Raw genomic sequence first — 16,911 nt, 5'->3', positions numbered from 1 at the left:
TGTCATCTTTTGGGAGTGCGAACAGAGAACTGGAAAAGGCATGCTTTTGGATTAATAGATGATAAAAGGTTTCCACGTTAGAAATGGCCCAGAGGCTCCTGTAGGAAGGTGTTTAGCACACAGCAGCACCCCAGCTCCTCTAGTCAGGGCCAGGGATTCTTACTCTGGAACTGTCTCTCACCAGGGAGTCATACAGGTTGGAGTTATGAATAACTTGAATGTTAACGTCAAAGTTTCCAGTGAACTGGAAATAGCCAATACAGATGAAATCTGTGTTGTCTTAGAACCCAGCATGCCAATGGGCCCAGACATTCCGTGTCCCCCTTTTACTTCAACTCAAAACCCCGCCTTAGACCTTACCCCCTCCCCGACCTTAAATCCCCAGTATCTGAAACAAATTGAAAACAAACTTTGCAATTGACCTGAGACAGATGCCAGACAGAAATAAGTTATCCACAGTGTTTTTAAGAGAACCTAGTGGCTTGAAGGAAGGAAAACATTCAGATCTTCTAAGCCCTGGAAACCTCTGAAAACTTTAATCCCCACCTCACTTAGCTGGGTCCTGAAGATCATTTTGTTTATCTTCCTATTGCTGTCCAAGAAATGATGCAGAAAGAAGTCCATTAACTTCCAGGTCAAAGGGCTAGTATTTGACAGGACTTGAATTCTATTTCTGGTTTAAAAAAAAAAATAAGGCTTTCCCACTAAGCCACACCACCACTAGTTTGTTTCTTTGTTTGTTATGATCACTTTTAGTGAAGGTTTGAGAAACACACACTTAAACTGTAACTACAACGTATCCATGAGGTAGCTCTCAAAGTAAAAGATACACAGAGAAAAGATGGTGCCCTGGTATTTGTTGCTGTTCATTGAGAATGAACTATACTTGATTACCTTCCGGTGCTCAAGTGTTGCCTTTTTCCAGAGCACAGAATTAGGACAGATAGTTCTCCTTAGCCTGGGTAAGACACTTGTTGCTCTTAATTTTTGCTATAGCAATCTTAATGGCCTTTAATAGGAATTGCCTAAAATTACCTTAAAAAGCTGAAAACTCCAGACTTTTTTCTCCTAGAAAGAATAGTTTTTGATTTGAAAAGCTCTTGCATCTCTACCACAGAGGAAGCTGAGCGGGGCCATCTACCAACAAGAAAGATGTAGGATGCTCAAAGCTACATCACAGCAAGTGGCTGAAGAATCCAGTTGATGGGGAACGGGCAATTAAAGATCCAGTCAGAAGCCAGCAAAAGCACTGGAGATGGCGGCACGGAGGCTGGGCTTAAGAATGAACCTCCTCTTTTCTGGGTCCCCACTCCCCGCAAGTCCCATAACCCTCTTCCGTCCCCCTATTCTTCCATCCACCCCTTCCCGCTTCCCTGTTCTGGTATTCCCCTATACTCTTGCACTGAGTCTTTCCAGAACCAGGGGCCACTCCTCCATTCTTTTTGGACATCATTTAATTTGGGGATTATGTCCTGGGTATTCAAAGTTTCTAGGCTAATATCCACTTATCAGTGAATACATACCATGATTGATCTTTTGAGACTGGGTTACCTCACTTAGTATGATGTTCTCCAACTCCATCCATTTGTCTAAGAATTTTATGGATTCATTGTTTCTAATGGCTGAATAGTACTCCATTGTGTAAATATACCACATTTTTTTGTATCCATTCCTCTGTTGAAGGACACCTAGGTTCTTTCCAGCTTCTGGCTACTACAAATAGGGCTGCTATGAACATAGTGGAGCATGTGACCTTACTGCATGCTGAAGAATCCTCTGGATATATGCCCAGTAGTGGTATAACAGGGTCCTCAGGAAGTGACATGCCCAGTTTTCTGAGGAACCACCAGACTGATTTCCAAAGTGGTTGCACCATCTTGCAATCCCACCAGCAGTGGAGGAGTGTTCCTCTTTCTCCACATCCTCGCCAACACCTGCTGTCTCCTGAGTTTTTGACCTTAGCCATTCTGACTGGTGTGAGGGAAATCATTTGCAATGTAAATAAAAAATATAAAATAAAATAAAATAAAATAAAAAAAGAAAAAAAAAAGAAAGAAACACAAATTGCCCGTAACTAATTTTAAAAGAGTTCAACATCCCTTGTCTTCAGGAAATGCAAATTAAAGCAACTTGGAGATGCTGCCTCAGGACCTCTTAGGATGACTAACATCAGGAAATCTGGCAACAAATATTGAAGAGGATAAAAAGAAATAGAAAGCTTATATACTACTGTCGGAGCTGAAAATTAGTACAGCCATTACAGAAATCAATCTAGAGGACCTTGGTCACATTTATACACAGAGAACTCTTTACTCTCCTAATATTAACACTTCCATGTTGATTATAGTCCTTTCACAATGACAAGAAAATGGAACCAACCTAGATGTTCATAAATAGATGAGTGAATAATAAAAATCTGGGGTTTGTAAAATTGAATATTATTTAGCATTCAGTATAAGGAAAAAGAGATTCACAAAACTGATGAACCTAAAATGTATATTAGGCGAGCTTGCATAAGTTTTGAAAGATAAAAAACAATATTCTGTTATCCCACACTCAAATTCTTGTTTCTAATGTATATACACAATGTATAAAATATATATATGGACATAGTATAAAATATAGGAGGAAAACAATAAGAATATCTTCAGTTGCTAAGAAAGGGCTTTAGACAAGTGAAGGGTGTGTGAGCTGTGAAAGAGGATATGGTGCTTTTCTGGTTTTAGCTCTGTATTTACTTTCTTTCTTGTAATGGATAAGTGAATAAAAATATAGTCGATAGTACAAGTTTAAAACTCTAAGTAGTGTACCATGGCTTCTCAATGTCAATTTGAACTGTGTAGAAGTTCACTGAGAGGCATAGGGTTTGGGACATGACAGGCGTTTATGAGTGGCTACTCTTAATTGGTGTTATGTGATCATTTTATGAGTTAATGGGTTCATTATAATAAACTGAGTTTATATTATAAAAGAAAAAAAAAAGAATGAACCTCCTCCACCCCCCACAGTGAGCAGAGGTTTTCGAGGCAGGATTCTGACTCCCTACAGAGTGAGCACTGGGAGTGACCTTGGATGCTTGATGAGATTTTAAACTGGCAGGTCCCCCTAGGTAACAAAGCACTTTGGTAGATTTCACTTACTTAAAACAACATATGGTACATGCTTTACCTCTTTCTGGGTTGTAAATTCGTGCTTGTTCACTCTAGATGGTGGAAACATCATTTACGTGTTCAATAGCAGCAATCTTTTATAGATACTTTATAAGTCCGAGGCTCCTTTTTACAGGTTTTAGTTTATTAATTACACATCCATTTGTGTGAGCCTCCTAAGTGTGACCAAAATCATAGGGATACTAGTTTTAATTTAATACCTTGTTAAATATTCAACATGCTAATTTAGTATAAAGATTACTGGTTATAATTGTTTATACAGCCTTATAAGCATCATAAAATATGGACCGTTTTATTGCTTATAAAAATAGATAATAAAATATATATGGTGTCTCCTGCCTATAATCCCAACACTTGCACAAAGCAGCATGGTCTTGAAGGATTGCTATGAATTCAGGGCCAATCTCAGCTACATAGTGTGTTCTAGGCTAGCCTGGGCTAGGGAATAAAACCTTGTCTCAAAATAAAAGTATATATGTGAACACACTGTATCTATTCTCATTGTACCAGTTGTCTCAGAGGATAATAGGGAGCTTAATTCTGTAAAGATGATTAATAGGAGCTCATACTTAATGTTGCCACATTGGGGGTAATTAAAGTATGAGTGTAAAATTGGAATTTGTTTAAATAAGAAATTGAAACTATTAAAGAAAAGGCCAAGTACAGTGGCCAATTACTCTACTTGTTTAAAAAAAAAAAAAAAAAAAAAAGAACAATCGGGCCTGCAGAGATAGCTCATTGGGTAAAATCCTTGAGAAAATTCCAGTCTGAGAATCCAAGTAAAAATAAGCCAGACCTGGGATCAGGCACTTTGCTGTCCCAGTGTTGGGAAGTCACGTGAAGACAGCGAGCAGACCCTGGTGTTGGTACCTCATGTTGCTAGCAAGCCAGCCCCTTGTCTACCTGTGCACCAAGCCATTGAGAGAATCTGTCGAAGGAAGGAAGGAAGGAAGGAAGGAAGGAAGGAAGGAAGGAAGGAAGGAAGGAAGGAAGGAAGGAAGGAAGGAAGGAAGGAAGGAAGGAAAAAAGCCAGTGGATCGAACCTGACAAATGACATTCAAGGTTGTTCTCTGTCCTGTCTTCCACACACACGGGCAAGCATGCAAGAATACCTTCACACACAAACATACTTAGCCATAAGTTAAGCCACATATAGTTATGTATACGTATACATAGCCATACCAAAGAAAACGAAGAATGCCACGGGAAATCAAATTCAGCCTGTAAAATGCATTTAATAATTCAATGTCCTTTGCAGGAAAATGATAAGAAGTTTTGGTAAAATGACTACACAACTGTAGCAAATGTCCCCTTCTGGACCCTGGGTATTAGCCGTCTGAGCCTCAGAGGGAGATCAGAATCTTCATTTTGCTCGTGAGGATCGTGAGGTTGGCTGTGGTACACGACTCCCCAAAGACAGACTCGCGCTCCTGTTCTTACCCCTCCCCTCCGCGGAGTTGAACGTGGCATTGCGAGCATGGAAGAGGGGAGTCAGAAACCTCAAGCTAGTTCCCCTCAGTCCTCAATTTGCAGGCAGAATTTTCCATGTTTGGAGGATGGAGAGGCTCGGCTCTTTGCATGTCACCCTCCGTTGTTGTGCGTTTGCATTGTCTGTGGAGGAAACCCCAGGCCTCCCCTCCTAGAATGAAAGCATAGAATTCCCCACTCACTCAATTGGTATGTCTTGGTTTGGCTGCGTGCAGGGAGGTGGGGTGCCGGAATGGCAAAAAATAGCAAGGCCTGTCAGGTGACTCAGTTGCTAAAGGGCGCCTGATAATGTCTAGAGGCGGAAGTTTGCTCACTGGGCTCTTACATGGCGGGAGCAGAGAACCTGCTACAGCAGATTGTCCCCTGACCTCCAAATGCACACTCTAGCACACATGCATGCCTTCCTACCCAGTCAACCAATAAATAGATGTCATTTTAAAAAGAGAAAGATAGCATCAGACTAGGACCTACTTTAACTGAAGCGGGTGCCCAGCTTTCCTAAACCACTGCTTTGTGGGTACGGTATAGGCCATTCTTGCCCACACCCGGTGCAGTTCGAGTGCTTAGCATTTCTTGGTAGCAGAGACAAAGGCTGTTTGGCAGTCACTTGTCATCCATTCTCTCTGGTATGCATTCATCCATTTGACACAAGTTTTGTGGCGAGCTGTACAGGGAAGCATAAGAAAAATGCTCTCGTCTTGTCTCGATGATAAAATGTGTCTCTCACTCATGGTAGCTTGGTGGTAACTTTTCATGCCTCCTGGCAGTTTTTAAAGACTTATTTGACATTGCGGGGGGTGGGGGGGGTGGGGGAGGGTGGGGGGGGGAACTGCAGTATATCTTTAAGGTGCAGTTCAAAAGTAAAAGACAAGGTTGCTCATTTTCAATTTTGGCTGAGAAGTCTTAACTTTGACTGTGACTTCAAAGTTAGAGAAAACTTGGTCTTAAAAAAAAATGGAGGCTGATATGAGATGGCATATTTAATGACAGCTGTATCTATAGAAAGCTGTTAAGATGCAGATTATCCCTCCTGCGGTGGGGGAGGGAGATCAAACTGCCAATCTATAAAATATACTCGATAGAAGAAGGAAAGGAATCTATCTGCGCAAGTGCTTTGATTGCAGGGGACAGAACCGCAGCGTGTGGTATCGTAACCTAGAGCAGACAAATCAGCTTGATGACTTTCAAAGCCAGGAATACTGCTGCAGGCAAGGGTACTCCAGAGTAGCAGAAATTAAAACATATAGAGACTGTTATTAATTTCATATCTATTTTTGTATAGTCAAATCTGTATGCAAATCCTTAGCATCTCATTTCAGCAGATTAATCTAAAGTGAAGAGTGGTATGTGAAGCGAATGTAATGATGAAACTCTTCGGAATAAATGGGGGCTGAAAACTTGGATGCTTCCTGTAAAATTTATTTATTTTTTTAATGTACTGCAAAGCAATGGATTTGTTTATACGCTCATTTGTAAATTACTTCAAAAGGAAAAGCAATAGAGGCAATTCCCCAGTTTCCCTTTGCAATCCCAACTTGGCAAAAGCTCCAGCCCCAGGTTTGGCAGGCGCCTCCTGTGTCTTCCCATTCTAGAGGTAATTATGCAGATAACTAACTGGGACGTCCATTTTCATTCCCAACTAGTGATCCAATATCTCATTTCTGAACAGTATCATATGAGGGGAAATTTTTGTGTAACGCTAAGGAATCTAATTATTGGGTGCAGATTAATAAAAATCATATTATGGATGCATCTGTAGAAGTGAATAAATAACAATTCTGAGCAATAATTCTGAAGAGCATGGTGATCAGTTGTATCCCGCACATAGCAGAGGGGGTGTGGTGGCCACACTGTAGTTCACTGACTGTATATTTAGTATGTAGTGCTGTAAATATGTTCAATATTGTCATAAACTGAGTAGTTTCACACAATAGACATTATTTCTAAAACAGGTAAAGCTACTTGTAGAGTTTCACAGTAAGAACTGGGAGCCTGGCCTCCCGTTTGCTTTCAGTTAGAGAAATGATCAGAGATTACCTGGACATTAATCTGGTGATTATGACCCTGAATAAAAGTGCTGGCATTCGTTCTAGCCTGCAGCACGTGTATGGTCTCAATAGATTCATTTATTCTTACATGGTTATGCCAGCAGAGAATTCTTCAACTTCCTGTTTTTAATCAGACAGGAAGCGAATATCAGAGGTAAAGGAAATACAGCTCTTATTTTGATCTACAACTTGATTCTATGTTGCGATTTCAACTTCAGGTTTCTTAAATGTGGTTTCTTTTCCTTTTACTCCAGTTTAGAAATGAAACACTTCCTTCCTTTCTCTTCTCTGTAGATGAAGCTTTTGTTGATTGTAATAGTGGTATCTTACTTTGTATAAATAATATATACTTTAAAAGATGATTGAAAGCTACAGAATTACTTTTAAAAAAGAAGTCTCCAGCTAATACTAGCATCCATTAATTACATGAAGGGTCCAGTCTGTTTACTAGAGTTTAGGAAAATGATTGGCCTGGACAAGTGCCCATCTCTTAACGTATCTAATAGTATTGGTATTAACTGATTAATCTAAGTCAGCTTAGAGTTACATATTCATCCTCTGGATTCCGATTCACTTAAGTCTTGATGCTTGAGTTGATGATAAAGACCTATTCAGGGCTTTAGTGCTGTTAGAGTGAAAACCAAATTGCTGGGTGACATAAGACAGTCAAGGAAGACAGAGATGGAAATAGAGTTTGCAATCTGCTCTATGGAGACATGAGGTTTCCTCAGCACCAGAGTGAGCAAAGAAGGACTGGAGAAAGGCTGCTCAGGGGCGCATTCAGTCGCTCCTCAGGTTGCGACCTTTTCCTCTGTAATTAGGCCATGTGAACTTGCTAGCTGGTGCTTATCAAAGTTAGACACATTTCCTCTCCTAAAAGCTAGGGGAAAGGGACATCCTTTTTCTTGATGATTATATTTCAAAGAGATTTAGGTCCTTAAAAAAGATATTCTTGTTTCCTAAATGTGGCAAGTGTCTTAAAATAATTGACATTTCAAAGAGACAGAGAGAGTCACTGCAGTTATACCTAATCTAAAGGAAGTGAATTTTAACAAGCAAGGTCAGGGTCTTAGCTTCAGAAAGCAGCCTAGGCTAAGGGAATGCCAAAGCCTTGTGGTCAGTCTTACAGCTACAATCTTCAAAATTAGCAGGGAAACCCTGTAAAAACATCTTTTGCACCTGATCAAATTTAGCATCCGTATTTAAGAATTAAGTCTCTCTGATAGTTCTTAGGAATATTCCATTATACTATCTGCAGCTACTTATGGGTGGTATTTATAAAGATGAGTGTTGTGTCTCCACGTTCCCAATGTTAAGAGTAAAAGTTAAACTAGAATTAATTGTACAGGGCACGTTATACATCACAAACATGAAAAGAAGCATGTCTGAGTTGAATACCCTTCCTTATCTCCAAATGCTTGGCAGTAGAAGTGCTGGGACATATTCAGACTTCCAGATAGCTGTATAGTATGATCAGATGTCTTAGGAAGGGCAACCATTTCTAAAAACAAAATTCATTTACTTTCATACACAGAATCTGAAGATAATTTCATATGAAATTTTTAGTGTTCCTGTGTATTTACTGTGGTAGCACCTCACTTGAGGCCAGATGTGAGATCATCTACTTGTGCTATCATGTCTGCATTCAAAAAGACAGATTTTGAGCTGTCTGCCACTTATGCACGAGGTAAAAATAGGGGGGAAAAACAGTTTATAGTATTGACTTTTGTGGCTTCTAATTAAATACAAAGTCTGAAGTCTCTTAGGGATTAGCCCTGTAACAGAGGATGTTTAGCAAATTTTGAAGTCATTTCACGGGAGACCTCTAGAGCGAGCTGTCTCACCTGGCAGCCAATAGTGTCCCACTTCACCTGTCACAGTAAAGGCTTGGAATGTGGCTTGCCTGTGCTGTACACACATACCCTGGACTTGGAAGATTTTGTGTGAAAGAAATCCTCAGCAACTTTTGTATGGGTTTCATATTAAGGTAATATTTTCATCAAGTTGAGGTAAGTAAATCGTGTTATTAAAATCATTTCTCTGTGTTTACTTTCTAATGTAATTCATGGTTATTGTTATTCTCCCCTCTATACCATTTGCCCCATCTTTTGATAGACAATAACTTTTGCTATATGTGTTTTTACTCTCTGGCTTTGTGTCAACTCGACACAGGCTGGAGTTATCACAGAGAAAGGAGCTTCAGTTGGGGAAGTGCCTCCATGGGATCCAGCTGTGGGGCATTTTCTCAATTAGTGATCAAATGGTGAGGGCCCCTTGTGGGTGGTTCCACCTTTGGGCTGGTAGTCTTGGATTCTGTAAGAGAGCAGGGTGAGCAAGCCAGGGGAAGCAAGCCAGTAAGGAACATCCCTCCATGGCCTCTGCATCAGCTCCTGCTTCTTGACCTGCTTGAGTTCCAGTCCTGACTTCCTCTGGTAATGAACAGCAACATGGAAGTGTAAGCTCAATAAACCCTTTCCTCCCCAACTTGCTTCTTGGTCATGATGTTTGTGCAGGAATAGAAACCCTGACTAAGACAAATTGGTACCAGTGTAGTGGGGTATTCCTGTGACAAACTGACCATGTTTTGGGGAGAACTGTGGAAGGACTTTGGAACTTTGAGCTAGAAGAGCCATTAGGATGCTAAGAGCTCTGTGAGTTTTGTAGAGTTCTGTAGAGAGTTCTGTAGGAGCTTGGAAGATAATGTTAAGAACAATGCAGAAGATGGAGGCCTGGCTTGTGAAATTTCAGATTAAAGACTCTTATCAGGGATACATTTTGATTGTGAAGATTCTGTGGTTTTGGTTAGCTGGGGCTGAAGAATCAGCTATGATTAACAAGATACCAGAACCACTAAAGCAAACCTTTGTGTTACTGGGACTATTGATGCTTGTTAGCTGGAGCTAAGAAATTATCGGTGATTAAGGAGAGACCAGCATCACTGAGGTGAAATTTTCTGGGAAGGGTTTTCTGAGAGCACAGAAACTGTGTTCCAGAGATAGTCATGGTTGTACTTTGTGCTGTGGCTGGACTTGCTACTGTGTAAGAGTCACCCAGGTGGTACTGGTTTTGAAGGCATGAAGGGGTCATGAAGAGTGGCTGAAGCTCAGCACTGTGAGGCCATGGAAGGCCATTGGTGAAGGTGCAGCCTCAGTTGCAATTGATGGCCCAGGACTGAAGGGGTCATGCATAGGAGATGAGGCTTGGCACCATGAAGAGAGCCTATGAGAGGCTATTGGTGAAGCCTAGTTACAGCAGAAGACAGCAGTGTTTTGGAGATGCCAGTGCCATGAGATGACCACCAAGAACAGCAGCAGCAGTGAGTACAGGCAGCTGGAGCCTAGAAGATAAGCTGTGTGCCAAAAAGGGCAGAGCTGGTGAAGTCACCCAAGCCCTTGGAGGAGCCTAGAAGATCGTGAGTTGGATCCCAGACATTGATCCATTGGAGTATGAGTTTTGCTTTTGGTTGTGATTGTGCCCTGATATTTTTCCCTCTTGAAGGAAGAAAGTATTTTAGTGGAACCCACAGTTAAGAGACTTTGAATTTTTAAAAGACTTTGAATTTTAAAAAGATATTGGACATTTTAAAGGGATTGAACTTTTAATATGTAAAGACTGTGGGACTTTTAAAGTTATTTAGATTTTAGGAATGAATAAGAAAGTAAGGGTTGAGGCTTAATAGTGATGTGTTGATGTGTCAAGTTGACAAGGGGTCAATTGCACTGGCTGGTTTTGTGTATCAACTTGACACAGGCTGTAGTTATCACAGAGAAAGGGGCTTCAGTTGGGGAAGTGCCTCCATGGGATCCAGCTATGGGGCATTTTCTCAATTAGTGATCAAGAGGGGGAGAGCCCCTTGTGGGTGATACCATCTCTGGGCTGATATTCTTGGGTTCTATAAGAGAGCAGGCTGAGCAAGACACAGGAAGCAAGCCAGTAAGTAACATCCCTCCATGACCTCTGCATCAGCTCCTGCTTCCTAACCTGCTTGAGTTCCAGTCCTGACTTCCTTTGGTGATGAACAGCCGTGTGGATATGTAAGCTGAATAAACCCTTTCCTCCCTAACTTGCTTCTTGGTCGTGATGTTTGTGCAGGAATAGAAACCCTAAGACAGTATTCTTCCAAAGAAATAGCAAACTGTTCACTTGCTAGTGCACAGAGCTTGGAGCCCTAGCACCACCACCTTAGCTAAGGACAGGGACGGGTCTCTATAACTCTGTCCCTGGCATAAATTATATATAGAGAAATTTCGTCTGTGTATGCTATGTCCACCGAGGTCCTTCCCCTTTATCCAGCCATGCAGAGCATCTTGCTAGAATTCGAGGCTCTGCCACCCTCCATATACCCATTGCTTGCTCTCAAGTGGATCTTTACTGAAGTGCTCTGGAAGAGGAAATCAGCTTCGACAATGCATTTCTTCCTTCCTTCCTTCCTTCCTTCCTTCCTTCCTTCCTTCCTTCCTTCCTTCCTTCCTTCCTTCCTTTCTTTCTTTCTTTCCTTCTTTCTTTCTTTCTTTCTTTCTACATTTTATTCACATTTATTTTATTGCTTTTAGTGTGCTCACAGAAAATTAGAACACCTCAAGCAGGAGTTGAATAGCAATGCTTGTAGCAAGGTTGCATTCCAGCTCTGAGTAGAATCCATCAAAGCTCCTCCAGTATTTACAAAACGTGAGGGACACGATATTACACAAAACCATGGCATCTGAAGATTTGTTTTTCCTTTATTCTTAAAGACAACTGGAAAAGTTGTCTGTTGTAATCAAAAACATACCACAGTATAAGCAGTAACCATTCCACATATCATAGCTTGGTTGAGCTTAAAAATTTGTGTTTAAAAGGTCCAAGATGACTGCAGTGACAATGCATTTCTTAATAGTGTCATGGGTTCACCCTGAGAGCAGATACTTGGCAGTATCTAATTGTCCTTTTAATTGTAGCTCACACTTATTCTGGAAGATCCTGGTTTCTAAAATGTGCCATTCTGTTGCAGGCGGCGTGACAAACACAGCTCAGTATCAGAACAGACTGATGGTATATGAACCTAACCAGGTAAGGCTTTCACAAGAATTCGTTACCTTAATTAAAATTCATTTTAAAAAGATCTCCACAGGAATTGTTAATTGGGTCGCCAATATGTCCCTTGGGCTACATGGGGAAGAGAAAACATTTGGGGGGGGGAGCCTATGTGTCCCCATTATCACTGCCCAGTCTAGTTTCTTGCTATATGCATGCCACAGAGCTTTGTATACAGTGAGAGGATTCTCAGTGTAGCGAGGTCCTTCTGTAAGAGATGCCGTTTGAGACAGTAGACATCACTATGACCTTGTTATTCTCAAATCAAATAATGTCATTTGACTTAATACAGCCAATGGTGTTCTATATCTAGGACAAACACAAATGATATGTGTATGAAAGTCTGGGAATGGTCTGCCTCTAAAAGCTGGGTCCTTTGATGAACACTTAATTCCCCCTTTTCCCCTAGAAGGAGAAATGCTTTTATTTTCTTTTCCTTCTGTCAAAATACCTACAAACCATGCAAATGTCTGCGAATGCTGCCCCTTCCGTGACTTGGATTTGATTGTGACAGTATTCTAACATGGCATGACCTGGAGGCTTGCTGTCCATTAGAGCAATATTAGGATTTGAAACAACAGGTTGCCTTTGGCAGGTTGCATCTTGGTCAGCACCACAAGTGTGTGCATAGCGTCCCCTGTGTTTCTGCTGGGTTTTTAACAATGACTTGACCGAGGAAGGCATTTCTCCCTCTACAAGTCTGTTTCCTGATACTATTAGACGCTGTATATTGCAGAGATTGGATGTTCATGGGTCAGCTGTCTCGTGAGGGATCACTAATTGCAGAAGCCTGAGTTCGGTGCACACATGGTTAAGGAGGAAGGCAGCATTAACACTGGCGAAATGAGTTCTGTTTCATGTTTGTACACACATGCTCTTTTTAAAAAATTCCGGTGGCATATTGTTTACGGTGGGTACTGGCAAACATCACATCTGCTTGCATCTTGCTCGGAATCTCAATAACTCTATCATTCAGCCCTGATGCTTATTTCTCTTCTAGGCCTTTGTGGATGGTCGATAATGCCTGCCATCTGCCACAGAGCACATCGCTACCTGCCAACAGGCAGGCTGGGGTGACCTCTGCTTCCCCACTGCTGATTAGTATTCACACGCTAGCTTATTAGGAATGACCCCACCAGGCCTCTCGGCTTCTTTGCCTTTGCAGCGGGTGGCGGCTCACCTGGCAGGCACTGCAGTGAAGGAAGCTAAAGATATAATCAGGGGATGTAGGCAGGCTTTGCAAACCAGATGGCATCTACAGGCTTGTGGCAGGAGACTGGACTGCTAATGCAAACACTGATTCCTAATACTGTAATAGGTTATCTCACAGAGAGCTCCCAAGATAAGCATCGTCAGAATTTTTAAATTCACCCAAGCATAATGCATTAAAGATATTTCTTAGCAAAATGTTTGAAATCTAGCTTTGACTATTTATTAAAGACTGGATTTGATTGAGGAAATTCTATATTCAGAGGAACCAGACAGTGTAAGCCTCTCAAACTAAGAACTTATTTTTGTGTGCAGCTTACCCTGAGAAATTAGAAATGAGCTAATGTATGCCTATAGCAAATAAATGCTACAGTGTGTGTGCCTATAGTGAATAAGGGGCACACTCTGTGTGCCGATAGAGAATAAATAACGTATGTCTATAGTGCCCAAGTGCCGAAGTATTTGTGTCTGTAGAGAATAAATGCCACACTATGCATGCCCATAATAAATAAATGCCACACTGTGTGGCTAAAGTGAATAAATGCCGCATTACACGAGCCCACAGGGAATAAATGTCACACTCTGCATCCCTATAGTGATAAGCGCCTATACTATATATGCCAATGTTTATACAAGCATGTGTGTGCTCGTAGACTGCTTTTTCTTTGCAGCTTTGTGAACTGGTGAAATTCTATGCATACAAAACATCGTATGATTTTTCTGGTTCAAGTCCAATTTTGTCTTGGCAAAAAGGAAGTGAGGTTCTTCCTATATGCTGAGTGTTCGTGAGAAAGGAAGTGGTTCGGTTTACTTACTAAGCTATTGCTTGGTTTACTTGTCTGTCAGTTAGTTACTTGGGATTTAAATTTCAAGCCACGGTCGACTTTTATATAATTTTAAAACTTGTATTGCATTTTAAATAGGAATCTTATGTTAAAAGGAGCTGATTATAGCTTTCGTGTGATTAAGGATGATCTAGAGTCAAATATTAAAGATTTCTCCATTCTTTGGCATTGTCATATAAGGCTTGGCCTTCTACCAATATAAATAAATATGTCTAACTTAATTACCCTAGTTGGCAAAAGGCATAATTGCAAATATGAGAAGATATGAGAGGATTCAGATACAAAGGAAACAGTAAGCTTGTTACAGAGCCAGGTATTAGCTTTTCCTCTGAACTCTGGTCAGTTTTCAAAAGAATAGGAAAGCAGCCTTCACCTGAACTTCTGTGAGACCTTTGTACTCCATATGCCTCCCCCACCAACCCCCGCTCCTGAGGCAGGGCCTCACTATGTAGCCTGAGATTCAGCACATAGACGAGGTTGCTTTGACCTCACAGAGATCTGATAGCCTCTGCCTCATGAGTGCTAGAATTTAAGGTATGCACCACCACTCCTGGCCCTAATCCCTGTGTTTTTAAAACAGAGGCCATGCACTGTGGACACTTATTACATATGAGGCATTTTCTAAGTTAGGACTGGCTGTCATCTAAGTTTTATTATCTCAACTGTAAAGCCAAGGGGATGAGCATGGGGAAGGGGGTTGTCAGTAAATTGCTTAAGATTACACGTGAATTATGGCTTAATAGTCTCCATCTAGATGGTTTTAATTATTATACTATCTTCTATACTGTACTGACCACGTGCTTAAACCTAAGTAATCTCTGTGAGCTAAGCATCATGAAATTTTATAATCGCATTATAAAATGTAAAATGCCTTATGAAATGCAAACCTACCAAAAAATTTTAATGTAAGCTCCAAGCTAGGATTATGTAGGCTTTTTTTTTCTTGTTTTTACATACAAAACCCATACGTTTTGACACATAAATAATATGCAAACAAGATGCCATTGATTCTAGGGTTCATACTGCTAGTGATCGAGGCACCACTGCCTTTGGTATTTGTGAGGTCTCTTTAACCCAATGCACCCGATTTTTTTTTTTCAGAATAAGTGGATAAGTCGTAGCCCCATGCTCCAGAGAAGGGTCTACCACTCCATGGCGGCTGTCCAGAGGAAGCTCTATGTGCTCGGAGGCAATGACCTAGATTACAATAATGACCGGATTCTTGTACGTCATATAGATTCTTACAACATTGACACTGATCAGTGGACACGCTGTAATTTCAACTTGTTGACTGGCAAGTATCTCTGTTAAGCAAATTCCAAACAAAAATAAGGGCTGGGGAGATGTCTAAGTGGTTGAGAGTACTAGTTAGTCTTCTATTGGGAGCAGGCTTGATACCCACCACCCTGTTAACATCCTACAAGTATCTGTAATTCCAGTCCCAGGGGTCTCTTTTTGTCCTCCACAAATACCAGGAACACATACAGCAAGTACACAGATATGCACACAGATAAATACAGATAAAATACAAAACATTTTTGAGATGTCTAAAGATAAAAACAAAAGCATAACATAAATAGAGATTCAAGACATCCCCATACTTGTTTCATGGACAACCAGAGTACAACCCTAAATATTATGTGAACAATGCAAAGCACAAATTGTTTTCTTTACCTAGGAAGTCATGCAAGGTTTGTAGCTAAAGGCAGGGCTTGTTCAGGCGGCTGGAAGTCTAGTTTCTACCTTGCCTCTGTGCGGGTTCTCATAGGACCAAGAGGAGCATATCAGCTCAACTTTTCATCAATTGATATTCACGAGAGAACTTTGATACCAGTAGGAGGAAAACGGCACCAAAAGGGTTAATGATATATGTTTCTTTTTTAAAAAGTCAGGGTCTCGTATACATCAGGATGGCTTGAAACACCTTCTGATCCTCCTTGTCCTCCTCCTACCTGCCTTTTCCTAGGGTGACAGCTGAGTGTCACCACTCCCGAAATGTAGGAGATCCTGGGAACTGATCCTGCTGGGCTAGCACACTACCAGCTTAGCCACAGCCCCAGCAGCAGGAAGGACATTTCTTCTACTTCTCACTGCTTAGTCCTTTTTTTTTATCTCTTGGGATCTCAGGAGAATGGTGGTCCTCATTATGCCTTGCCATTGTATGTTGTTTCTCTGTGTAGTCTAGAAATTAAGCTTTACAGCTGTTTTGTGCCTAAAAGCTGCATTTCTGGCCACTCACCCCGACCCATGTACTTCTGCAAAGCAGTCGCCATCACAGATGTGTCCCTGACACATGCCGGAAGGGAAAGGAGTGAATGTACTAATAATGTACTTACCCTGGCGTTCTAGGTGAAGCTGAAAAGTCTCTCTCTTATCAGCTCCTATGGCTGACACCCACCAATGGTAGGACCCGTGGCCAGGCTGTTTTAAGTCAGAGGAAAATCACAAACCATAAATGGTGGGTTAAAGTAGTTGCTGCTGCCAGCTGGCCACACTGGCAACACAACCAAGGGTTTGGGTGCTTTGTTTCAAGTGCCTCCTTTTTTTTGCAAAATGATGTTTGGCCTGTTGTAAGTACTGAACTTTCAGGCATAACGGTATCTCAGATCCTAGATCCCCACATCTGTGATTCTGCCTCCAACTATTACTCCAGTCAATCCTGTGTCAGTTCATCAATAAACAGAGACCTTCACTCTCTGGTTGCCTCCAGGGAAGAATGTGTGGTAGTGAAGTTATTCTGTCTTCTCTTTTGACACGGGATGAGAGTCCTTTTATCATCTTGGTGTGTCAGTATCTAGGGACAGTGCAGACTAGTCTCAGCTTGGGAACTTTAATATAGTCTTAAGACTGTTGACTATGTAAAGGAAGAAGGGTAGCAGCTATCTGTTTTGTCTGCCATCTGTCTTCATGTGAGGTGGGGAGGGGGAGCTCTGTTTTATTGCCAGAGGACTACTGTTGTTATTTTATGAAGGTAAGCACTTGTCTGTATTTGTGGGCCCACATACTAAATGGAGCACAAGGACTGCTTTACATATTTTTTCACCACCATAAACTAATGGCATGCAGAATAATATGGAA

The 16,911-nt window shown here is 41.2% G+C and overlaps 1 protein-coding gene across 3 annotated transcripts in view; it reads left to right on the top strand.

Annotated features, from left to right (window-relative positions):
* Positions 1-16,911, top strand: part of Klhl32 (kelch like family member 32) — a 253,142-nt gene that overhangs the window by 222,079 nt on the left and 14,152 nt on the right. For all 3 annotated transcript variants that reach the window (XR_007977000.1, XM_052176161.1, XM_052176160.1), the window contains exons 8-9: positions 11,697-11,755; positions 14,935-15,127. Coding sequence is in view for 2 of the 3 variants with exons in the window: in XM_052176161.1 (XP_052032121.1) it covers positions 11,697-11,755; positions 14,935-15,127 (252 nt within the window). In the remaining variant the exon portion in view is untranslated. The remainder of the gene's footprint in view (positions 1-11,696; positions 11,756-14,934; positions 15,128-16,911) is intronic.

Source organism: Apodemus sylvaticus, chromosome 3 (assembly GCF_947179515.1).
Source record: "Apodemus sylvaticus chromosome 3, mApoSyl1.1, whole genome shotgun sequence".
Lineage (NCBI taxonomy): Eukaryota > Metazoa > Chordata > Mammalia > Rodentia > Muridae > Apodemus > Apodemus sylvaticus.
Note: the sequence above shows the minus strand (reverse complement) of the source record. Positions and strands in the feature narration are given on the sequence as shown.